The 25,973-nt window shown below is 41.9% G+C and overlaps 1 protein-coding gene across 1 annotated transcript in view; it reads right to left on the bottom strand.

Moving 5' to 3' along the window:
* Positions 1 to 742: 742 nt before the first annotated feature.
* Positions 743 to 25,973, bottom strand: part of me1 (malic enzyme 1, NADP(+)-dependent, cytosolic) — a 74,535-nt gene continuing 49,304 nt past the window's right edge. The window contains exons 4-14 of the mRNA XM_047599316.1: positions 22,922 to 22,997; positions 21,132 to 21,293; positions 13,644 to 13,747; positions 4,555 to 4,664; positions 3,509 to 3,606; positions 3,069 to 3,182; positions 2,760 to 2,865; positions 2,511 to 2,653; positions 2,262 to 2,435; positions 1,566 to 1,664; positions 743 to 1,490 (exon numbers count right to left, since the gene is read on the bottom strand). Coding sequence (XP_047455272.1) covers positions 1,323 to 1,490; positions 1,566 to 1,664; positions 2,262 to 2,435; positions 2,511 to 2,653; positions 2,760 to 2,865; positions 3,069 to 3,182; positions 3,509 to 3,606; positions 4,555 to 4,664; positions 13,644 to 13,747; positions 21,132 to 21,293; positions 22,922 to 22,997 — 1,354 coding nt within the window. The 3' untranslated portion in view covers positions 743 to 1,322. The remainder of the gene's footprint in view (positions 1,491 to 1,565; positions 1,665 to 2,261; positions 2,436 to 2,510; positions 2,654 to 2,759; positions 2,866 to 3,068; positions 3,183 to 3,508; positions 3,607 to 4,554; positions 4,665 to 13,643; positions 13,748 to 21,131; positions 21,294 to 22,921; positions 22,998 to 25,973) is intronic.

The raw sequence follows: 25,973 nt of genomic DNA, 5'->3' as shown, positions 1-25,973 counted from the left end.
GTCAGGTCAGAGCGGTAGTTGCCCAGGGCTGATTAGGGGGGTTTGTAGGGAGGGTGACGCAAGGAAAGAGAGGGAGACAAACGATTGTCCCTCAGAATCACGCCCGGGGTGGGACGCTCAACACTCGACGCTGGCTGGTCTGGCTGCTTCTCTATTGATTTCAGACTGGGATGGGCAGCGGGCCAGCCAAGGCCTCTGGTACTGACTGTCTGGCTAGTGATTGATTCATTAATGTAAAATCGCCCTCAGTTTAATTTAGAGAGCAGCAGATTGACACAGATTACGCTGCTGGATCATGAAATAGTAAACAGATTCACCTGCTGCTTTTATTGTGGTTACACTGTGCAGCATAATCATTTTAGAATTGCAATATTACAATAAGTGATTAAGGTTCTAAATTGTTCAATAGTGTTTTTTTTTCTTTTATTCATTGATAACATCTATTGATGTGATTAGCAAAAACAAACAAGCGTAAAGAGCTGACTGTACTGTAAAGCCAAGACTTGGGGCCTGCTGTGGTGCATTGGCTTTAGATGGCCTGCGGGAGGAGCCAGAGAACCATAACATACATCTGAGTAACAACTCACAGCAGCATTTGAAAGTAACTTACAAGTGATGAAACTAAATTAAACCCATTATGTGCAAACAAAATTGGCAAAAAAAAAGTGTGTGTTTCTGCTTTTATTATTCTATTATCTGATGATAACAAACAAAAAGTTTTAAGAAGAATGTCTTCATCATCTTCTGTTGAATGAATTTATTGTTGTAATTTAAGTCTATTACATTTCTGATTTAATGCTCCAAAGTATAGACGTAAGTAATATTTTTGGACCTGGAAGATGCTTTGGCATCTCTCATGAGAATAATTCCAGTCACGTTGTCCATGTAAACATACTGAGACTCTACTTCAAAAACATCCTTTTTATTTGACAAAGAGATTTTTGGTACTTTAGCTGACACCGTCACAACGTGACTGCCTATTACAGCACAACTCTCGAAGAATCCTCCCCAAATATGTTATTTTAAAGCAACAACCAATAACAACCATCGGTTAAATACGCCATACATTCTGCAAACCCCTCAGTTTCCCAGTTGACGACATCAGCCCTTTTTCAGTATTTTACCCAACAATAAACTATTTAAATTACCCTGTTATTATTATATCACATGTGCCATGACCATTTACTTCACAGTAATTTATATTAATTAGAAAATTCTACGCCCAGTTTCTTTCATACCCAACATCACATCTTGTGATGAAATTGCACGTCAGTAGTTACCACTTCCCTCCCGGGGCTGATTCTGTTTCTCTGTCCAGTGCATTAAAGTTTGCATGACTGCACGGCCATACTGTCCTCTGGCCAGCGGTATGAGTCAACAACAAACTCCTCGTAGTCGGTGCTATAGCAGAGTGAGCGCACATGTGCATCTTTGTCGGACGGCTCTGGGCGAAGCGTGGCCATTTTGTGCTTGTAGGCGTACTCCATGATCTGTGAACGCAAAGCGAAATCAAACGACTGGACCAAGACACGATAAGATGCATCTGCTGCATACTGGGCTCTCACCTTGGCCGCTAGTTTTAAAGAGACTTCTCTAATAGAGCTGAGGGGAGGATACAGTCGTCCCTCTGCCAGGTCCTTCTCTGTCACCATGTGAGCAAGAGCCTGAGAAATAGTGAAGGAACAGCTCAAGATATGTACATTTAATAACACGGTTAAAAACTTTTTCAGCATTAATTTTAGTATCTGAGCATGTATGCTTCGACACCGATCAAGCATAACATTACGACCACCTTCCTAATATTGTGTGGGCCTCCAAAACTGATGCAACTCATCAGAGAATAGACATAGACCTTCTAAGGGTGCCCTCTGGTGTCTGGCAACAGGATGTTGTTAGTGGGGGCCTTGGGGTCCTATGGGTTGAGAAGAGGGGCCTCTGTGGATCAGGCTTGTTCCAGTGTATCCCACGTAGTTGATCAGCACCGTGTGCTGTTCTTTATCTTTTATTGAATCTTTTTTGTGTGTGTGTGTGTCATGTGTCAAGGAGTGTCATTGCTATGGGGTTGGGGTGTCTGGTCTAGCCTAGGTGGTTGGTACATGTTTAAGTAACATCCACACGAATGCTAGGTCCAAAAGCTTCCCAGCAGAACATTGAATTGTCACAAGATGGTCAATGGTATTCACGTCACCTATCGGTGGTCATAATGTTATGCCAGATTGTTGTAGACGGTGAAATATACAGTGCATATGTCAGCGTGTCACCTCTGCTGCAGTGAGAAAGATCTCCTCAGGAATATGTCTCAAGGCACATGCAGTGACAGCCAATCCCACCCCAGGGAAGATGTAGGCGTTGTTTCCCTGACCGGGGTAGAATGTCCTGCCATCAGGGAGAGTGACGGGGTCAAATGGACTCCCACTGGCAAAGATGCCACGGCCCTGCAGCACAAAGTGATTCAGTAAAAATCATTCGCCAGCAACGTAGGGGAATGTAAGAGCACGATCTCGGTGCACCTCTGTCAGCTTGTAGCACTGCTCTGCTGTACATTCGGCTTTGCTGGTGGGGTTGCTGAGGGCAAAGATGATGGGCCGGTCATTGAAGGAGGCCATGTCCTTGATGATCTGCTCGGTGAAGGCTCCAGCAACAGCTGCCACACCTGAAACATTAAGCAATCAATCAGTCTGCAGTATTTTAAATGGTTTTAAAGACAGCAGATCTCATGTCTAACCACTGTATCGAACATGACTGCTTGTTGTTTTTACCAATGATAGCTGTAGGTTTAAGCTCCCGGACTACATCCTCCAGGTGCTTCATCTGCGGGTGCTTGTGAGCAAACCTCTCCTTCTCATGAGTGAGGTTGTCCCGACCCTAAGGAGTTGAAACACCACAAAATCCATGGCTGATTTCTAAGGTGCAGAGCTGCTTTTGTCTGTCTGACCTGTTTCTACATTACGTCCTTAAAAGACCGTGGCAAATAAAGCATTATCAGACCATTCGCTCACCTATCATTAGATCAGATTACAGTAGACAAGTGTATTTTTGCCTGCGAGAACATGATTTTAGTGAGGCACCTTGACAATGAGACCCTTGGAATCGACCATCCAGATCTTCTTCAGGCTCTCTTCCTTCGAGAGGCCTTCCTTCTCCATGGACATGCTTATCAGTTCAGCAATTCCCATCGCTGCCTGGGAGCAAGACACAAGTTGGGGATAAAAGACGAGGGAATAGGAAAGTTGCTTAATGACAGCATCACACCAGCTTTAGCAGGTTTGGGTTCACATGGCAACCTCACACAGTCCATCTCATCAATCTCTCAAAAGAATATCTGAAAGTCAGTCAGTCTTCTGTTCTGTTATGAAACCATTATTGGTCTGACTCTCTTCATAATTAAGATTATACATCCTCTTCTAAATTAAAATACAACCATTGCTCTGTTCCATGTGTACAATATTAATTTCATCTTATCATTTTATTACACATTTTTTGGCGGTTTAAAGAATACTGCACCTACCTCCCCTGCCCCTTGGAACACAATAGTGTGGTCGCACATCTTGCTCTTGGTGACGCGAAGGGCGGCCAGGAGTCCGGCTACGGCCACTGCAGCAGTACCTGAGGAACATAACGTCAACGCATAAGAGATAAAAACTGAAACTGCAGAGAGAATATTCTAAAATGATGGCGATACTAACAGCAAATTTCGAAAAATGACAGCCTACGGAGCCACATATTTCTTCACCATTTCATCAATTCATCCACACGTGTTGTGTGGATTTATATCAGTTGTCAGAACAGAGGCATTTGGTTAATTAGCCGTGGGTTTCATGTTGACGTATTCGGAGTGGCCGTGTAGTAGCATTTTCCTCAACAATTACTTTATTTACTCTTATTGCCGGGGTTCCTTGGTTAAGACATTTCTCTCAGTACTGATGCTTAAAAAGTCACGGCCAAGTTAAATAAATAAACTTAACTTCTCATTAAGGTCCACATTCAGCGCACATACAACAAGCATTGTTGTTCACCATTACAAAATAAGATCTGATCCCAAGTGGTCACTCAATCAGTGAAAAAAATGGTATTCTAGATAATCTACGTAGCTTGCCAGTTTCTCTCCTCTCCAAATCTACCAATTTTATTTTGAGAGGATTAATCCATAGTTTTGAGATCAATAAGATTTTTGCCCCGGGTATCTGTAACAGCTTGTAGATGATTCTCAGAAGCAGCACTTCAGACCAGACGCCTGGGAGTTTCCTATTCTCAACACTTTAAGCTTTTGCACACAACACTTAAGTGTAATACCAGTTTAGGTTTTACTAGGTATTTGATCAGAGAGGAAGTAACTCCTACATTACTATTGCTGCTTTCAAAATGCTACGTTAACTTCAAAGGGACGGCATCAAGAATAAACCCACTCTGTGTGCTCACTGCTCCATTGCAAGAAGGACCTGAATCTCCGTGTGCCTGCTTTATTGGTCTGACAGTGTGTGGAATGAGTGAGTCTGTGCATTTAAACGTGCAGAGGTGGATGTCCATTTCTGTGTGTTTGTTGAGTTGAGTTACCTTGGATGTCGTCGTTGAATGTGCAGTACTTGTTGCGGTACTTGCTCAGCAGGCGGAAGGCGTTGATATTTGCAAAGTCCTCAAACTGAATCAGACAGTCCATTCCATACCTGGAAGCAGAAGAGCTGCTGTGAATATTCTCAGCAGGGAATGTGAAATAGAGGGAACAGTTGTATACCATTTGGCTGGGACTGCATCCAGACAGGATTATTTTTTTCCAGGTTTCTCACTATACAAGATATGCAAACATTTGCCACATTGTAACATTCATTATAACAATGAATTCAACTGAATTTGCACAGTTCAAGGTTTATTTTATAGAAATCCTTATGTTCTAAATTGAGAAGCAACCGTGACTCCACCGAAAATTGAAGAAACTACTTTATAATGTCGTGTTTAATAGCGACGTGACAAACTGGCACCTGCTTCCCCGGTTTTACAGCCGTACCTCACAACGTGTTTCAGTGAGGGAGGTCAAACATCTATTAAAGGAGCAGAATTTGAAGGAAAAGACCGCGGAGGCCACGCAGTAAAGCAGCAGTGCTCCGTTTAACAAGGTGTTGCTCAGACCACCTATCATACACGCTCAATACAACACAAGCACAAGAGCCTGCGCCGGTTAGCGCCTTTCAAAAGCACCATACAACCAAAAATAAGGCCAGCGTTATGAGGCAGTGAATTGAGTTTAGAGGCAACAAAAAGGACACATAAGTTCCCGTGCCTTTCAAACAGACTTTTGTTCAAGATGTTTTGCAGAGCGACAGAGGCTGCGCTCAGATGAAAAAGGTTTTCAACTGTAGGAGGAAAGGAAAGGAAAGAACAGCCTATTGACGGTGTGAAGGAAAACAAAGCTAACAAACTGAAGGACGACATTTTATTTGAGATTTTGTTGGTTGACTCACGTTTTATAATATTTAGTTTTAAAAAGCAATTTGTGGCAAACCTCCAATGAAAATCAACTATTGGTCTGTGGATCTTCTGATGGTCTCAGTCACCTTTCATGCCACCTTTAACCTCCCCACCTGAGGACATTATGTTTTTGGTTTTATGCAGCTTATTCTGCTTCATTTAAACCCATTGTCCTCATCAGTGGATGCTATAGTCTGCCATCTAGTAGTAGCAAAGGTTAAAGCTTATTTATGCTTATTAACATTTCTATGACACACAAGTTTAACAAATTAGCAATGTTTGCTAATTAGCAAGTACTCGTTTGAGGACATTGGGACTTCATTGTTTGCAATTTTGTCATTGCACAGCCATGTTTATGTATTAAAATAAACATTTTATATTATGTCACACGTTGGTGACTTCTTTATAATATAAATAATGAAATAATCCCAGTGTCCACACATGAGAACTACTACTTCCTGTTCAAAGATGATGCTTAGTTGTAGACAGGTTAACCATTCAAAATACATTTTAAAAGGAGCTACCAAATGTAATCAGCTGGATGGATTTACTGGACAAAAGTGCTCTATCTATAAATGGGCAACCTGTCCTTAGGGAGTGAGTTACCACCCTCACCTGTGATCCTAGATGAAGACATGTCAATAAAAAACACAGCATTGTTCTTGCATTGCAGGGTCACGCTAAAGGAATAAGTAAACAAATCACAGAAAGAAAAATGTAAGATGAGACCTTCCATAGCACATTAACCCTGAGTTAATGCGCTATGGAGTTCGAATTCAGCATCATGCACTTGTGGCTGATCCACAGAGTTGTATTTTAGGTATGAGGACGGTCAATCCTATGAATATTCTTTGCAAAGATGGAAGGAACCATCCACAGAGATGATTACCACATGGCCAGCTATACTGACTGCTTGCAGCTTTCAAAGCTCTGGAGTTGCTAGAGTGCAAATTTAGTTTAATCCGACCATTTCCTTAAAATACAACACTAAGCTTTTGTTTGCATTAGAGATTTTAGCAGTTCAACTGAACACAAAACAAACCAGCATCTGGTATCACATCACTCAGACTACATGAATGCTGTGGGGAAATGTGTAAATCACTTTCCCCCCCATAGGAACATTCTTTAAGTCTAAGTTACAATTAAGACTCTGTATTGGCTTCACTTTAATAGATTTAAAATCACAGGATACGTGTGATAACTAAAGAAAAACAACTGATGTGATAGGCTGGAACTGAATAAATAAACAGCAGTGGAAGTAAGTAAATAAATAAGTCAATTTCACAGCTACAAACAAGAAGAGGATGTGGTGAGGTCGTTTTAAAGCTGCTTAAGAAACACCAGAGCTTGTGTTTCAGAAAGTGAATGGAGGAGGAAATAAAGGACAGGTCGAGCAAGTCGCCCTTCAACACCTGCAGCTCTGTCTGCTAACAGAACAATGAGAGGTGCTGAGGGCAACTATGTTTTTAAATAATCTTTCCTCAAAACACTTGCTTTTCCACAGTTGAAGTTTCTTGCTTCTTTTCCTCCTTTCCGTCTGCTTTTCTTTCAGCTTTCTACTTTCTTTTTTAGTCGTTTCATTAAACCCCACCTCATGCCTTGTAAGGAAAATTATCCTTGTTTGCACTGTTATTGTACAACTCTCTAAAGTTGGTTCCCACTTGTCACGGTGGCTGCAAAACTGCTTAGATTTTCAGAAAGGAGGAGGAGGAGGAGGAGGCTGAGAGGAAATAGGGCTATAAAAAAAAAAAAAAAAAAAAACGCAGGATGAGAAGGAACCCGAGTTCAGCTGTAATAAAAGCTGATGTCCTTATGAGAGGAATCCATCGCTGGGTAGGTGTGTTTCCTTCCTTCTGCCACACTGCAAGCACACTGACTGACAGCACGGCTGACTTCCTGCCAATGCTACAATAGTGTTGAGGGGAGAAATGTGTTTCCTATCAAGCAGCGAGCAGCACCAGAGCACCGAGAGCCTGCGCGAAAGGGAGGAATAATGAGGCCAAGAAGGGAGCTATAAACTTTTCATTGTGCTTGGGCTTCACCAGACGGAGACAGGCGAGGATAGATGTGGCCTTGCCCGTTCGCCAGCGCAGCGCCCTCTGGTGCATCTCGCTACCAGGGAGGTCACACGAGTTCACGCAAAACAAGACGGTCACGTATTGGATCCAGGGAAGGGTATTTGTAGTGTAGTCTGCAAGATGAGTGTCACACATACTATTCCCGGTATTAGTTAAAAAATGTCTAACAAACACTGAATTCCTTTTTTTGATCACACAATCGAGGAAGATCTTTTGAGAGGCGTCCGACACGCATCTGAAAAAGGACAACACGTGACCGTAAGCTGTGGAGTGACTGTCTGTGGCTGGGGTGTTGCAGAAAGAAAGGAGCATCTACCCCACCGCAGAAAGATCTTTGGTCTGTGGCCTGGCCAATAATGATGTGTGTGTGTGTGTTTGCCTACAACAAAGCTCTGGCTGAAGGCTATTTGCATGCACTGTCCCTATTCTGCTTGGTAGTCGTCCTCCCTTGACGACCCTCTGATTGGAATGCAACGGTAAAATCTGACAGTGCACCTCCATGCAAGCTGAATAAAATAAATGTATATGTAAAAATGAAGAAAGGCGGGATCTGCTTTTGTGGCTGTGTTTGAGTGTCAAGAGCAGTAACTTAAGCCCGTCTGGGCACACCCAGGAAATGAAAAAAACACTGACAATATTCCTGACTGTGCTGTGCAAAAAAAGCATTAATCTGTCAGCAGCAGAGGAGAAAGATGCAGCAATTGCAGGGAAAACAACACAGAATTGCAATAAACAATATGCAGATGTTTCCACTGGGAACTTTATTTCTTTGAACTGAATGAGATTAATCTTATTATTTGTTAAAGTTAGTTAATAACTGTTTGTACTTAAAAGTTACATAAGGTCGGTCAGTGAAACACTGACTGTGAACCCATGCTGAACAACTGGCCAATAAAAGTACAAGTTTAGGGAAATATGTGGTGACATGATGGGGATGAATTGCATGTTTTTTTTTTTTTTTCCCCACAGGCTGTAACTGGGCAACAACCCAGAGACAAAGGAGTTTGTCATATTTGTTATGTTTTAGTTAATAATTTTCTGAAATATTTTGAAATCCGTCCTTAAAACTTAAAACAAAGATCAGGACTTGTTGGTAAGTCTTGGGACTTGAGACTCATCATTTAAATGAGCAGCTCTGCCAAGAAGGTTCACGACAACAGAGACTGTGGAAACCCTCCATCTGGATCTGGCAGCGAGATCAAGTTCTATCCCTTTTTGTCTGGTGCTCTGTCAACAGCAGTGTCTGTCCAGAGAGCTGTGGGAGCTCACTGGGGAAGCGAATCAAAATAAAGGAAGAGGCAGTTAAAAATACGTCTTACACCTGCTTAAGAATTCATTCTGATATGACTAGGGCTGGGCGGTAAGACCAAAAATGTATATCACGGTATTTTTTAGTTTTTAGTTTCTAATGGTTGAGAGAGGAATTAATGCAGTAGATTGACTGAGGGTGGACTATTTTACTGTGATGATGAGTAAATATTGTAGAATAATCCCACACTAGTAGTAAATCAGGTTTGCATATATCCATGTTAGCACTGACTGCAGATGTGGAAATGTGGACATTTACACCTCGGAGATAAAAAAAAAAAGTTAAATGTTCTCAAGATGAAATGAAAAAACAGGGACAATTACAGTTTCATCTACTTCGACATATTTAAACTGTTATGTCTGATAGCAGCGCGACCAGCTACCATTATAAATGTAGACTGCACGCAACAAATCTTTATCATTAATAAAAAGCTAAAATTGGGGACATTTTTGGGGACAGCTTGACCCGGGGGACAGGGTCATCCAAAACGGGGAACGTCCCCAGCAATCAGGGTCACCTTAAAAACAACCCAACTAACCGACCAACTACTGGCACAAGTCTTCTCTTCCGCTGCTTCCTTTTGCGGACCTTTCCATCTTTGCCACACAACGCAGTGACACAGTCAAAGCGCTACATTGAAAATGATCCGGTCTGAAGCAGTGTCTCGTCGTGCAGCGTCTTGGATGCTGTGTAATCAAATACACCGTTATACCAGTGTATTAAAAATTCTTATCATAATGAAAACAAATACCGGTATTCGGCATGAACAGGTAGAACACCCAGCCCTAGATATGGCCTGTCTGGTTTCCCTGTTTGCGAGAGAGAGTTGCGGAAAAGCAAAGAACGAAGGTCAGTGATTACAACAAATCTGACATCCATCAACAAAATGTGTCTGTCACATTAGACACGGCGTCTCTGTGGGGTCAGCTATCAGCAGTTCTCTCACATAGCTGAGATAACGTTAACATAAGCACCAGGCTTGGGTCTGACCCCTCGAGGAGGAGTGAGTCAGCTTTGCTACAGCACAGGTGGCCACACTGTGATTCTCTAATTAGTGACTGTCGCGGCTCTTCCCCGTCTTTCAGGAAGAGTCACAGACGGTCTGATGGCAGATTCTCTGGACGTGAGCGCATCCTGCCTGCTTTGTGTCTCCGTCCACTGAGCAGAGGTATTCAGAGCATGAATGAACTAACGCCTAATTTTCACCACTAACTGACTCATCACCATCACGGATCTCACCTTAAAGGTGACAAAGACATTCAAAGCATTGATGCAACCAACATTTTTTTTTTTTTTTATCTTAAAAGAGTCAACAACAACGTAAACAGCAACTACAAACCTTTGAAGTGCACTTTAAGTCATAATTTCTGTCTCTAACACCCAATTGTGGTCTGTCCGCTATCCCGCAGGATCCGGACCCACCGTGTCACACACTACACGACCGCACTTCCTTCACCCTCACACCTCTGTCGCCTCTCTAAATTAAGGTGGTAGAGAGGAGTCGAGCTGACTACGTGGCAGGGGGCAGCCTTTAAATATAGACAGATGGTGGATTTGTGTTCAGAGGTTATCCAAGGGATGTCACAATTAACCACTGTTTTCAGTCTGTTTTTTCTCTCTTTTCATCGTCGTGGCTAATTTCACTGCGGTGTTGCCCGTTGAACATTCACTCGTGGTTGCGAGTAGCGCGGCGCGGCATGTGGCCGCCATGCATGCAGCAGTTTTACATTATTGTTTGACTTACATGATCCTGTGAAAACAAGTGTTTCTATCAACCTAAGCAGTGGAGACCTCTAAAGACAAAAACAACCAGACAGGTAGACGAGACGGCAGTTCAGCCTTTCCTGTTACAAACCTGTCTAAGACATCTGAGCCAGTCTACTAGGAAAACACAGGGCTCTTTTGTGTTTAAAACTTTTATTTTGCTGCGCGTGTGAGACAACAGACGCTACATCGTGTGGTGAATCGTTCAGACGTTCGGTGCGGTGTCTGTAGGGCCGGAGAGTTAACGAGTGACCCAGCTCCTTTCGGGGAAACACAACCTGACTTCATTCGAGGCTTGATGAAACCTGAATCTCCAGCTAAGAGGACGGAGGTGGAGGATGTCGTACATACTTCCATTTTCGGGGCGGGAGACTAAAAGCAGAGGAGAAGGTCTGAAGTGATTCTTTTAGTTGGCGTGCGTTCATGAGGGCCGCGGAGGACCTCGACGCAGAAGGTCACAGACAAGGGTGCTCTGTCCAAACACAGCTGTCGAACCTGTGTGTGTATATGTGTGCGTTTGTGTAAACACGCACGCACACGCGTACGCACACACACACACACACACACATACACACAGGCCGTCTGTTAACTCGGCCCCTACGGGGCTTTGTGGCCGAGGCCTTAATAAATCCCCAGCCCCCCTCCCCTTCTCTGGAGAGCCAGCATCTCTCAGCACACATTATTTCTCAAATCCCTGAGCCGTCATTAAAGAAAGATGGAAAGATGCATTCTTTCCCGTCTCCTCCGTTGCTCCGATCATCCATCCAGCCTTATTCGGTCAGTGGCAAAAGTTTAAAGTGGCCCGAGGCATTCCTGTCAACCATCGGTGATGTGAGCACAAATTTAATTCAGTCCAGTTTAACATCCAGTTCAGGTCCAGTTAAATTACAGTGCTCAAAATAAACTTATAACAGTCACGAAGAGGGGTTTAGTACAGCTGTTGTATTAGAAAACATTTTGCGTGTGAGTATTTTTGGCACCCAAAATGCAATTTTGCTGAATTTCATTTATCCACAGTGTAGAGATACTTTAAAGAATAAATATGATTATTGTGATGTCATATACTTTTCTTAAGGTCAACCAAATCACCAATGACAAAGAAATTACAAATACGTCCAGCTTCGATAATATTAATGCCCATTTACTGAGAGTTACAGGATATTAGCCTGGATTAAAGAGCAGAATATGTATTAATTTTATATCAAATACAGTATTTATATCAATTTAGAAGTGTGCAGAAGCGATTGGAACCATACAAATGTTGTAGTGCACTGGAGTCATCTGTGTGTTTTAATCAGTTCCGTAAACGAGTCTGTAATGAGCTGTTACTGCAAAATAAAGCAGCTTGCATCAGCCTGTTATATCATCTGGTCATTTTCTGTGAGAAGATAACTTGCTGAGTTATGTTTGAAACACCACCACCGTACTAGAATTCATGCACTATAGCGTCATAATCGAAGCATCCAAAATGAGAGCCAATGGCATTTGCTAAGTTTTTAATAAAAAATGCTGCCAGGGCCCCGTTTAGAAGAGGAAAATGCATTGCCGCCGTGTGAAAATCGCGCACCGAGAAAACTCTTTGCTTTCAGGAATTAAATGTGACAAAGCGGTGAGTGTTACTTTGACAGAAAATATACAGCTCAGAATTTGGAACCGCAACAGAGGCTCGGTTTGTTTTCGCAGTGAGCGTGTGTGCAGGAGCGGTGAGATTATGAGATAATTTCTTTCATCGTGCCCGAAGACAAAAGAACTGCTGATTGTTCAGCAGCAGTTTATGCTTCTCCGGAGAGGGAGGGAGGGGGGGTGGGGGTCTGGCTCAGAATTAAAACGCTGGGTTGCATCACAGACAATTTGCCTTCAACTAAGAAGTATTTTTAAATGGTGCATTTAAAAAAAAAAAAAATCCCTCCAGGCTTCTGCTTATTGATGATGAGTCATTGTGGAGTATTTTGGTTCATGTTTAGTTTCTTAGAAAACTACACATGAATATTACTTAAAAGACTTCAGAGCTGTAATCATTCATTGAATCTCGGAGCCCATAATTATTCATTTTCCGCCATTCTGGCTGCTTTGGGGAAAAGGCATCGCTGTTCCCTGTAGTTGGGAAGCTAACCGGTTATTAGAGTCACGGCTTCCTGTTGCCAGCTGGAGGGGCCCCAGACCCAGACTTCTTCCGTTGGCCTTTGTTCTCTTGGAGTTAGGTTGAGGCTTAACCAGGCCTGTGTGTGTGTGTGTGTGTGTGTGTTAGGCTGCGATGGCTCCATGGATATTTTAGCATGCATGCAACAAAAAGGTATAAAAAAAAGTCTGAATCAAGGACAGGGCTGCAGTAAACACACAAGGTACCAGTCCCAACAGAACAGGAAGCAATAGGCCTCACCTAATGTCAGCCCAGAAAGGAGGAATAAAGTTCAGATACGTCAAAGCCTCGCCTCGTGTCCCCACGACTAACACAATCTAGCATGTCAACGTGACCCTGCCACTCCAAATAAAGTGTTCTCTTTGATTGCGGATGATGTGACCAGATACATTAATATGGGCTGGATTAATGGAGCAAACACATTCCTCCATAAACCAGAAGACGTCCAAAATTTTTGTAATCACATCTGTTTACATGCTCAATCATATCTCCTAAACATTCAGACTAATATTTAGAAAATCGTCACTTGTGCAACTAACAAAACAGGCATCCCATCATCTCTGGGAAAAAAAGAAAACGAACTGGCTCAATGACTTCAATGCGCAGGCTGTGATCGATTTTCAATGAGCCAACGTTGTCAGTCGGCCAGTGAGAGGTTTGATTATTATTTCTTTGCAAACAAAACATCAGAGAAGGTAGAAGTCAATGACTTAAATTCCAGACCCCTGAACCCCACAAAGTTTGTCCCGTACCGCTGCATGCACTGATCATGCTAAACTGCTTAACATATTTCTTTTAAGAGCACCTTGCGGTGCCTGGGCGGAAACGATGCTAGCAGACTTGTAAAGGAAGTGGGCAAGCGATGAACTGAAGATAAGCGCGGTCATACCTGTCCGCCACGGCCTTCATGAATTCATCCAGCAGGTCGTCATAGGCCTGACCCCGCACTCTCTTATGTCTCAGCCCAATGTAGAGAGGGTCCTTCAGTAGCGCCTGCAGAGAGGACAGAGGGGCAGGTGAGAGAAGAGCATAGAACGCTAACGGGAAGTGAAGCTGCCAACGACAAGAACATTTTTGTCCGTACACAAAAACTGATGCCGATCCAGAAATGTTTTTTCTTACCCTTCATTCCTGTCATGTATTAGACAAACTTATTTTCTGCTTTTTTTCCATGTGTAAAAGCAGTAGAATGTACCTTTTAATTATCAGTAAGTCTGAAATATTATCAAAGTACACTACCAACACTGCACTCACTAAATAGTTTTTCTGCTAGGAAACTTGATTTTGAAACAGAAAAACCTATAAATTCAAGTGTAAACAATTTACGACTGAATTTAAAAACGTCTAATGTCCTGAATTTTACTTCCTAGTACAGGGCAAGCTCCAAATACACCAAATCTGTCACTTTGACCATTGTGGTAGAGCAGGTTATCCACTAATCACAGGGTTAACGGTTGGATCACTGGCCCATTCTCATGCCCAGGTGACCTTTTGGCTCCTGACGGCAGGCGAGGGTGTTGCATGGTGGCAGCGCCACCATTGGTGTGGCATGACAGTGTGTGAGTGAATGAGAAACACTGTAATGTGGTTTAGTTAATGTCCCAAAATTGTGTCTTTTAGAGTCAATACTCAGGTTTGTTTATTTAAACTTCCAGAAACACCCTCCACATGGAAAGATGATTCATACATATGCTCTTCATGCGTAAAAAAAATTGCCTGGACATGGATAAAAGCTGTCCTTTTACTATGTTTGGTCAGACTTTGGCAGGGGGCTGCAAAGAGCCAATGAAAACTGACCTCTGTATATGACACAGAATATCTGTTAACGCTTTATTGTGAAACAACCTGTGGTGACATCATTCAGAGAGAAAGACTCACCAGCCCCTAACGTTTCTTCTGTAAGCTGTGAAAACAATTCAGGGCTGACCTGGGACTAAAATATGTAACAGGGATTATAATGTACACACCACCTGACACAGGTACACACACAAAAATCGTTTAGGAACAACTCAAGAAACAAAACATGAAGAACAGCACAAGGTGTTGATCTGGCCTCCGAATTCACTAGATCCCAAACTGATCAAGTACAGAGGCCCCTCCCCTCAACCCATAGGACCCAAAGGCCCCCACTAACAACACTAGGGGCACCCTCAGAAGACCCATGTCCATTCTCTGATGAGTCACAACTGTTTAAGAGGTACAAGGGAGACCTACACGATATTAAGATGGTGGTCATAATGTTATGCCTGATCGGTGTATGCTTAAGTGCATCACTGTACCAGAAGCAACAGAGATACTGTGATTGATCGCATGTGTCCTTTTTCCTAAAAAAACTGAGGTGTGAGTGGAGCAGTATGTAGAGTATGTGAAGGATTTCTCCCACATACACACACCTGCATCTCTGTAGCCCTTAGACATTCGCTATAATGTGATCCACATGTTAATATCCTACATGTGATGAGAAACCCCTGCTGTCAAGTCATTTCACGGAAAGCTGCAGACGCATCTCCGCGTACAGCCAGCCCTTACCCCGTGGTCAAACAAATGTGGTCACGATTTAAGGAGTGAGGTTATTATTGCCAAGCCCCAGGTGATACTGTACAACCATCCATGTTATATAAGAGCCAGTTTACACAGTCCCAGAAAAAACATTTCTATGAATCAATCCTGCCGCCCTTTTGTCCCGAATAGAAGTTCAAGAGCATGAGAATGAATAATGTACACAACTGAGTTATGTGGGCGACAGGAAACCAAATGTTTTCCAAATTTACATCAGCTGAAACGCTCATCAAAGGAAAACTTCAGCCTAAGGGGATGAGGGAGTGAGCTTTCACCTTTCACACGCCAACATTATGGCGAGAAAATTAAGAGTCGATAAGAAAGTGAGACTGTTATGAAGTCATCACATATTTCACCTGATCTTTGACATTGTGTACAAATCATACAGCATCTTAACATATTAAAAGATAGGTTCGTAACCAAATCTAAATGTGCTGCTATCTTTATATACGCCAACTTTAGGAGAATCTTGAACTCAAAGGTCGGGGAGCTGATCTGCCGCGTAGACATACCTCACCCTGACAGATGACCTTTACTTCAGGAGATGGATAATTAGAGGGTGCCACTGAGATGAGCGCGGCCCGGAGAAGGAACCGTGCCACCTTTCCGGGGCAGGGTCAAAAAGCCGCCATCTCCAAGAGCAGCTGAAAAAGCTTATTTATTCAAGGCAGGATTTATTTGAAGTTGACAACTCTTTTCCTGGTAAGCCCTTAATGGATGGTAATTTGCTGGAGGTGTCCAAGTTCAACTGTAACCAAAACAACCTTAATGTCATCCCACGGGGACGATGACAGATATCAGGAAGGTGGTTTTGGTGGTAATTGTCATTGAATGACGCAACACTTCTCTGTAGTTCTTTTAGAAACTGTGGTAAAACTGCATTTAAAAAGGTGAAAGAGAAGAAGTCCTGGGTGATTTTCACAGTGGTGTGACCGCTGAACTATTGACATGAGTTGTCTTTGTGTTCCAGATTGTCAGCTGCTGATTGGATTAGTCATGATTATGGCATTGTAGTTCCTGATGACTAGAGACTCATCTCCGTTTGCAAAGTGAAGACTGCTGAACTTCAGGACAGCAACATACAGCTGTATTCAACCGTTCTAGTGCTTTTGTGCATCAGAACCTGAACAAGGCCACACGTCATAGCAGTCTAGACCTGTCTGAACTTGTGGCGGCCCACCCAGGACACACACAAACAGCATATCGCCCAAGATGACATTGTACTCTCACTTCAGCTTAAGACGGTGTGTGTGTGTGTGTGTGTGTGTGTGTGTGTGTGTGTGTGTGTGCTGAAGTTACATCAGGAAAGATCAAGACCCAAAGAAACATAAAGGCTTGGATTATCTGAAGGTGACCTCCCTCTGCACTATATGCAACAAAGAGATAAGGGAAGCTGTGGGAGCGAGGTATTATTGCTGATTCTCACACAAAATGACATAGCTATCACCTTCCACTGTGGAAAAAGGTATGGTCAAAATTTTGTTTTGTTTGTTTGCTTTCTTGCCAACAGTTAAGTGAAAGGATTAATATGTCTCAGCCTCACGTTTGCATGACATGCCCGAGGCAGGTTAACCTAGCACAAGAACTCGAAACAGTGACAATGTGTAATATTTACTCTTTGATTCTGGTATTACAAGACTGTATTATAAGACTTAAGAAATAGTGAGATTTAACCTCCTGAGATCATACCATACTCCTGAAAAACATGATAGTGAATTTGTTCTGCAGCCAACCACGGGACAAAAGTGCAACGATGTGCAAAACCTCACCAAATTTTGCAGCTGAAACTTGTTTATTTATGCTTATTGACTTTTCTAGTTTAATGTGACACACATATGTAATATATTCTATCAATAGCAACAAATACTAATTAGCAAATACACGTTCATTATTTGCAGTTGTGTCTTTGCACAGCCGTCTTCAGTTTTATAATTTGTTACAGTGAAATGATCCCTGTGTCCACATATCAGGACATCATTTTTTCCAAAACCTACTTCCTGTTCAAAGATGATGCTTCGTTTTTTATACTTCTTAGGTCCTAATAATCCCAAATACCTTGGAGAAATTAAAAATGCATAGCAAACAAAAGTTCAGGTCTCAGGAGGTTAAATGTCCTGGAGCGCTGATTTGAATGGATTGTTCTGGTTGTGGTAGGCTAAGTTGACTCTCGTTTCATATTTACTGTAATGATGCAGGAGCGGTATCAATCTCTTCTTGCAATTCTTAGAAAGAAAACGAAAAGGCTTAAGTCTCAATACGTCAAACTATTGGTCAAAAGAGAAAAAAAAAACAAAGTATGTCTCAGCCGTGGGATGTCTGCTTGCCTCCTTCTACCCGCACATGCACTCAAGGACAACTATAATCCGATAATAACAGTCATTTTAATAATTAGCTACCGCTACCTCATAGCCTCCCACCCCCATCTGTTGCCATCATGCCTTCACAGTCAGGGCTGCAGGGTGAAGTGGGTTTACGAGGGGCAGCGGGCGAGCCTGCCTCTCATATGAATCTGGTCCAGGAAGAACTACACATGTACACACACAACCATTTATCCCATTACAACTCATTTAGCCTGTCATCTCTTTAGAATAATAGAAAAATGGAAAAGTCGCCCACAGTCAGGCAGACTACATTAAAGTCTCCTTTATAGCCATTTATAAGTTGCGTAAGTAGTAGAGTGTGTGACTGGAAGAAAGTCAAGCCTGCATATATATACATATGCGTGTAGTATTTATTTATATGCACAGCCTAAACTCTACCTAAAAAGATAATATATAATATACAATATAACTACAGTAGTTACAGTATTTTGAACTATTCCTTGCATAGTAATGCATCACTACCTTAATTCCCATATCTGAGAGCTTAGATTAACCCAACACAGGAAATTAATGGAAGCTGAAGAAAACAGCAATGATGTTGATGAGCTCAAAAATAAACCTATGAACGTCAAAATGTAAATAATTAACACGTATTTGTTTAAACAGAAATGTTAAAATCACATGTTATAGTGAGATATGTGCTTTAACTATTTCTGATCATACAAGCATGTCTGGATAGACCCCTTCACGGTTTGTAAACTATGCAACATTTTTTGAGGGGCGGGGCTTAACTGGAGGCAATACATCTTAAACACTATAGCCTGTAAACGACAGTTAGTATATTTCAACAGACTGTTCTGGCAAGAATGGACGAGGAAAATGCATATTTTAGAGAATGCACTAATACACTCACTCACCGAGAACCTGAGTTTTATTTTAAAAAGATGACTCTAACTGATGAGACTACATTCACCGACCCCTTCTCACTGGATTGACCAAAGACACAGAGGGGACGAAGTCTGGTCTGTCTTTATCAAGTGAAGCCTCTCCAGCAAAGATTTACATTTGAATTTACATGTACCTAACTGAGAAAACTCAGCATCTACACAAAAGAAAAATTGAAGGCATACAAATCGTTAGACGCCTATAACAATGTCTTGATCAAACTGCGCACTAGAAGAATCTGAACAATGACTTTTGTCCATATGAACACAGAAGGGCTGTCTTTATCAATTGAAGCCTTTCCAACAAAGATATTACAAGAAGAAAGCAGAACTGCTAACTTATCATAATTTCAGTCAGGATTTAGTCTAACCCATAACGTTATCCAGGCTGAAACTGATGATGCATTACATATTAATCTGACCTAATATGAAGTGTGCAAGTTGATGATTGTCTCACTCCAATTCTTTCATCTAATCGCCAAAGCCAAGCCAAAGTTGCCCACGACTTGCAGTGGCTGGTAACTTCCAAGTTAGTGTTTTGGATTTCTCGGCTTTAGCAGCTAAAAATAAAGCAAGACGACACTTTCATGGTCGACAGTGACAGTGTTCACCTCAAGCTTCCCTCTGTTTTGCCTCCAGTTAGCATTGTGCCATCAGAGTGATGTAGGCCATGAAGGGGTCTATAGATCCCAGCTGGTCCCACTCTTCATAAAAAGCCAAGCTACAGGCCTTTCTGTTCCAGCTCCTCTCTTAACACAGAAATGTGAGTGGTTTTGAGCTTCTCCTCAAACTGTCTGAAGAATTTTTACATCTTTTAAGTTAAGCTTCGGTCTAATTGTGTTCCTGCAGTCGCTACAGGCTGTTCATCTTTGACCGCCTCATTCATGATTAAAGGTCCAAAACAGTTTTTTTATTCCAGTTATTGGGCCAATTACTCATGAATATGGAGACTCTGATGCAGCTTGCAAAAGTTGTGTTGTGATGCCTATAAATGTCCAACACTGCTGATGTGCTCCCAAGAATCTGCAGATGGTATTATCACACTAAAACAAACTCATTCACACAGAATGAGCAGACTCAATGTGGAAACTTTTTTATCTTTATATGCCTACTTGCTATAGTGCTACCTTTTGACCTCAGCCTGTACTGGCATCTCCATGATTTCTGAGGTGAAAGACTTGGCAGAGTAGGAGACGATTTTTCTCTTTGTCCAGCTGCAATGGGCTGATGTCGCCATGTAATGGTTGAGTAATGGATGAGTTTTCTGGGAAGACATTTTCTTTTGTTAAAATGCTCCAAAAAGTCTGCTGCAAGAGTAAGCCCTTTAAAAAAGTGTGTATTTGAGCTGCCAGAAAGTCCCCATCACCTGCATGAACTCTCTATCCCCTGTAACTACTCTTCCAAATCATTGTGGCTACTTTTGTTTCATTCTATTGCAAACTCAGGTCTAAACAGCTGCTTAGAGTGAAACAGATCTCTGGAGACTGACTCATCTGAAGGCCGTCTTGGAAAATGACAGACGGCTCCTGACAGACCAAGTTTCAGCTGTGTTGGGCACACAGGCATCTGAGGCTGCCGCACCCTTCGCCGAGGCCAGGAGTTGTGTGTATATATAGAAGTGGACACAGGCTATTCTTAGTCTGTTTAAGGCAAAAGACACACGTGCTGCCCTGCCCAGCGTGTGGATCATCTTTCAGAGATGAACAGGAACCATAGGTAAATGGCTCCAGCTCTGCTGGCGACTCCCCTCATGGTCTGGCAGAGGGGAGAGGTGCTTTCCCAACTAGCATTCAGCACACTTGACTTATGTAAAGAGTGTTTCCTGGTCATAAAGTGTGAGGTTTGTTCTATTTTTCTTGGCGACTTTCTGATGCACAACCTACCTACAGTGGATGAACCACATCAGAAATGTATTGTATTTTTTTAATTTTTTTTTTTTTTTTTTTTTGCTTCCTGCCTAAGAAAACACACTAATTCAATCAGCACCAACTCCACAACTGTAAGGCCAAAATTAACAACCTTGAATGTCATGAAAAAGTGAGAGAATTGTGAAATACAAAAAGCCCCTTGTCTCCATCACCAGCAGAAACGTCTGCCCAATGAAAATTTTCTATTTGTGAGAAAAAGACACCCTGATAACAATCACTCAGTGGAACTGGAGATGTTAAACCTTTTCTAAAATTTCTGAGCTGCAACTCTTATAACTTTACTTATTGTGGTATCAGGCAGTCTCACATAGAAAGTCGGACTACAGCTTTTCCTTCTTGAAACCTTGGTCCTTGAACCAAACCTTTTTGTTGACTGTGCGCTCACTATTGCACAGGTGCAGTGGGAGGTTTTGAGGTTGAATTGCCATTATATTTACACCTGGGGTACGTGCGCGTTAAGTAACACACAAATCTGGTTTTTAGATTAGATAAATTTTGCCAACTTCTATATTAAAATAAAAGATTTTTTTTCCCCAATAGTTACTTTTCAGCTTTAAAACTAACAACAAAACCTACTGTAAGCTCTTCATCGCCCTGTATCTTATATTTAGAGCTCAGATCTTACCTCATTGTCTGTGCCCACGTCCAGCGTGACAGGCAGACACTGTTGTGGTGGCATCCCTCCACAGGCTGTGTAGAGGGCCAGCTTGCCAACTGGGATGCCCATACCATGGCAGCCCAGGTCTCCCAGGCCCAGGATCCTCTCTCCATCCGTCACGCACACGGCCTGTTGATACAAGAGTCATCGAGTCTTAATCAGTGTGGTTTCAGCAGCAACCCCAAAATAATCTTTCACATTTAGATGTCACATTTAAATCATGACATTAGATTTAATTGCATCACAAACAACTCAACAACAACGACTCAACCCCGTTTCATCGAGAACAATCTCATTGCGCACTACCAACAAACATGGTATTTTCCTTCACCGTGAGCCAGGCACTCCTGGCTTTCCACTCACCAATCACTTTACTCATTAAGTGACTAGTTCCTCTGGGCTGATTCCACAGCATGAGTTGTGTAACAGTTAACATCAACAGCAGAAGAGTTTAATGCAAAACGTTCCTAATTCAGAGTGATTTCTTTTTCCACCACTGGCGTGACGCAGATAGCTCTGGCACAGAGATTTAATAGCCGTGTTCCTCCCACAATCTGACAGAGGCATTGGTTTTGTCACTTAAAAATTTTAAAAAGCATTCTTAGACATTTATTTCAATGGCGTATTTCCCATGAATGCGGCTGCTGTGTTTTTATATGCTTTTTTTTTTTTTTTTTAAAGGTGTGGTTTTGCCAGCTGAGCTAATCGCAGACAAATTCTTCCGTTGATAGTTGTTAGTTCACATGTTTGAGGCTGTGAATAAATGTCATCCACCATTGCGCTTAACTTGGTTGATTAAAATGTGTCGTGGATGGACAAACCCTTAAAATTATTCATGCCAAAGCCAGCTAGAATTGTCACATGCTCTTTTGTGCGACTCCACATTTCCCTCAACCTCCACAATGGAGGGGAAGAGTGCAAAGTTAAAGTACCTAAAGTTAAGACACTACACTGGTAGCAGCTGACATTTCTCTATATCATTTATTAATGTGTGGCAGAAAACCTGTAAAGCCCTGCTAGTGGATGACTCCCATTTGCCCTCTCTCAACTGCAATGTTAAAAGTAGGGCACATTAGGTGAGCTATGATACGACCACCCCGACAATGGGAGGCGGCATCGCAGTGCTGAGGTAAATGCCCTGCTGTTGACAGCCCTGAACAGGTGGCTGAGTCCGCAGGTATATCCGACATGCCAAGAATGCTCGCTGGTGTCGTCATGCGAAATATGACTAGATTATGACTTGCAAATAGCTGCGCCGTGCGCAGGATTAAAGAAATAGTTCAGGGTTTTGGGAAATAGGCCAAATCCTTTGCATAGTTAGCTATTTTCAATATTCATTTTCAAAAAGTGGGTCACTGAGAGAACTAATACCACCACAGGAATTTCCTAAGACTGTAGACTTTTGCAAACGCAACATGAAAATGGGAGAAAGTTTGCATGTATTTATATAATACAGTGCAGCTGTCAGTGTAATGTAACCCGATGCAAAGGCTTCCTGATAACACATTTGTGCATCTTTTCACAGGGCTATCTTTACTGGAACCCCCGGGACCAACAACTGCCCTGAGATACTTGCATTAATATGTTCCTTTATCAATGAAATATGATTCACCCAAAGGCGAATGAGTAAACTTCTGGCAGGTATGGATGTTTTCTGATGTCAGTTCCAAGGACTTTTCTAACGTAATAGTGGTATAACAAATGTAATACTATCAAGTAAAAAGAGCTGTTGCCACTGGTGGGGTAGTATATTCTACCTTGACGTCTTTTTCCGGCCAGTTCTGGAGTATTGAGGCAATGTGGCCACGGTCATGGATGGTGATGAACAGCCCCCTGGAACACAGAAACACAGACCAACTTGAGTTGTGTATGAATGAGGAAGCACTTTTTACGTATTACACAATAGACAGTTGAACAGCACAGGGCATGCCGGCTTCCCTTTTAATTAATCTGAAGAAGGGCCTGCTGGCCCGAAACGTCATGACAATAAAAGTTTAAATAGGAGCTTCTGCCAGTGTGCGGATATTTTCTACAGTCAAAACAAAGGTAATAGCACATTAATAGCCTTGTGTGAGTTTAAAAGGGTTTTTGAAACCACTTTAAGCTGTAGCCCAGAGACAGTTTAAGCTGCTGTTTCTTTTCTGCCTAGCTTTATTCAAATCTTTATTGAACACTGATGTCGCCTGTCTTTAATTTTGAGCCTCAAAGCCAAGGGTCTCTGCACTGACTTTGCTTTAAACCCGTGAGGCGCCCCAAGTAGTCATTCATCTAAGTATCATTCCGCTCCTACCAAAGCCCCTACACTTTTCTTTCTTTCACTGCTGACATGACATCGGCGGCCATCGCTCCAGGACAATCCTAGGATAGAGATAATTTCGACGTGTGGGGTCCAGCTGCAGCATCTCTCCTACCCAGCGGACGCATCTGGTTATAGTAAAGTAGGGAAGGCAACACACGTTCTCTATGTGCCAACGACGGTAAAAACATTTGTTACAAACTGCTCATAAAGTAAAAAAAAGAAAAAAGAATGATCCCAGGTGAGTGCTGGTGGAATAAAACAGTATGGAAACAGTAAATGTAAACAGTATAATACACTGTTGAACGTAAGAGAAAGACATAAAAGTGTCACATAAATATGCTTTGATAACTTCAACATGAAGCAGAGCCACTGTTGACATGGGTTTCCATTTCCAGCTCAGATGTATACATAAAGAAGAGCCTTAAAATAACTTATCGAACACCAAATTAAACCTAAAGCATTTAGGAAAGACTTTGGAAAACTTTCTCAGCTGAAGTCTGTGTGTCAGCCGTTTAGGTGATCGCCACATGTCTCTGGTAAATGGAAGAGGAGTCCACACATTTCACCCAACGTCAGTGGGCCCCAGGGCTCTGTTTATTTGCTCTCCGGGGTAAACTATGTGTCCTTTCTAAGCTCTAATTGATTTGGCTGGGCTCATACACTGGAAGTCCCAGTCTGATGTGTACTTGATGTGCCTTCATGATGGGGACTCCATTAGGAAGAACTCCTAAATGTGGCGCCACAGTCATACACCTTGGAACATGTGGAATCTGTTACTGAGAGACAAGCCTTTGGAGGACTGGAAGAATAGTTTGTAAATTAGGTATTGACTAAACACGACAAGAGATTTGATGATGATTAGTAGTAGAAGTAGTAGTTTTACTGTTTTTGCATGATAAGACAAAAAATCTGAAAATAAAAGCTGCTTATATTATTGTCTTGATTGATTTTATGATATATTTCTTAATTATTAATTAAAGTGTACAGTCATTCTTTAGTATCAGCTTCTCCAGGATCACTTCCGGCCTTAACTTTTATCAGACTAATGTAAAAATCTGGCTTTTATCTTGCATTTAACGAACTAAACTGTCCAAACGGGCAAAATTATGAAATTTATCTTAAGCTATAGCCCTACATTAGAAAAAAGAACGGGTTGGATGAATGGATAAAAGGTAAATGAATAGAGTGTGACTGAGCTAAGTCACAAAAACAACAAGATCACCCACTACAAAACAATAAAAATATAATAAAACCCATCAAAATCAATGTTGCCACTAATCATCGACATGTCCACGGCTGTAAAAATCCACCCAAGAAAAATCAGAAAAATCCACTTTATTCCAAAAAAAAAAATTAAAAAAAAATGATGCCATCACAAACACTGGCATATAAAGGGTTAAAAGTCAGAAATTAATCAAACTTTTTGGTATTTGTGATAGTGTGATAGAACTGAAGTGTATTAAAAAAAAAGTAGAAAAAAATATTAACATATGCTATTTTTAGGGTGTTTTTGAAGAGGACACAATTGTCCCTTAATCGTAACAACATTAGTTAATCCTACATTAGTTTGTGTAAAAATGGAGCATTATGGGATGTCAGTTTGAAATATAAAATTCTGCTAAAAAAAAAAATACAGACCTTCACCAAATATGATAGTAAAAAGCATAACTACCACTGAGTTATCAAAAAAATAAATGGAAAAGGACACTTTTCCTTTTCCTTATCAGGGTATGAAGGTTAAACAATCTGAAAAATGTCTGCAGCTTTAGAAGCAGAGGCCTGCTGTGTGTGTTTATCTGAAGTCAGGGGGATGTGAGCCACCGTCAACAACAGCATTATGAGGAATGCGAGTGGGGAAAAAATGGCATTGAAGCTGAAAGGTTGACCAATCGACATGACTGTCGGAAAACACCTTTGCACGATGAATCAAAGCAGACGGCCAGATGGGCATTAATTCCTCATCTTTGTCAACTTGAAGGCAACCAAAAGACTCTCTGCCTCGTCACTTTTCCACTGTACCTCTCCTCCTGGCCTCGTTTTCTGCCTCTGTACTTACAAGGGAAGGCTGTGACCTCGTGGCCTTTGACCCTGAGGTGCTCCTCGGGACCAATTCACGGTTTCCACACATACTTTGAATTGTGCCTAGAATGGAGCTGCACATGTGTTCGAGTCCTTTTGGACTTGGCAGCTGATACAGTTCACTCCGTGCAGACGCAGATACAAAATAGCAGTAGATGGGGTTTGAGAGGGACTGTGTTACACAGACCAGCAAAGAAATAATCTGCAATATCTCATGATAACAGGAGTCGTGCCGTTTTAAGTCCATCATCACTGTCTATTAAAATAATGACCCTTTCAGAGGAAGAATTTCCCAACGGATCATTAACATTACAAAGTACAGCAAATGTACATCATATGAGAGGCTTTGGCCACAATCCATATGAGTCAGTGCACACTACAGTACACCATGTGTGTGTGCTTGTTTGTAGTTGTCAATTGTGGGAGGCCAA

The sequence above is a fragment of the Mugil cephalus genome, chromosome 11 (assembly GCF_022458985.1).
Source record: "Mugil cephalus isolate CIBA_MC_2020 chromosome 11, CIBA_Mcephalus_1.1, whole genome shotgun sequence".
Taxonomy (NCBI): Eukaryota; Metazoa; Chordata; class Actinopteri; order Mugiliformes; family Mugilidae; genus Mugil; species Mugil cephalus.
The sequence above is the reverse complement of the archived record's forward strand: the minus strand, read 5'-3'. Positions and strand labels throughout refer to the sequence as shown.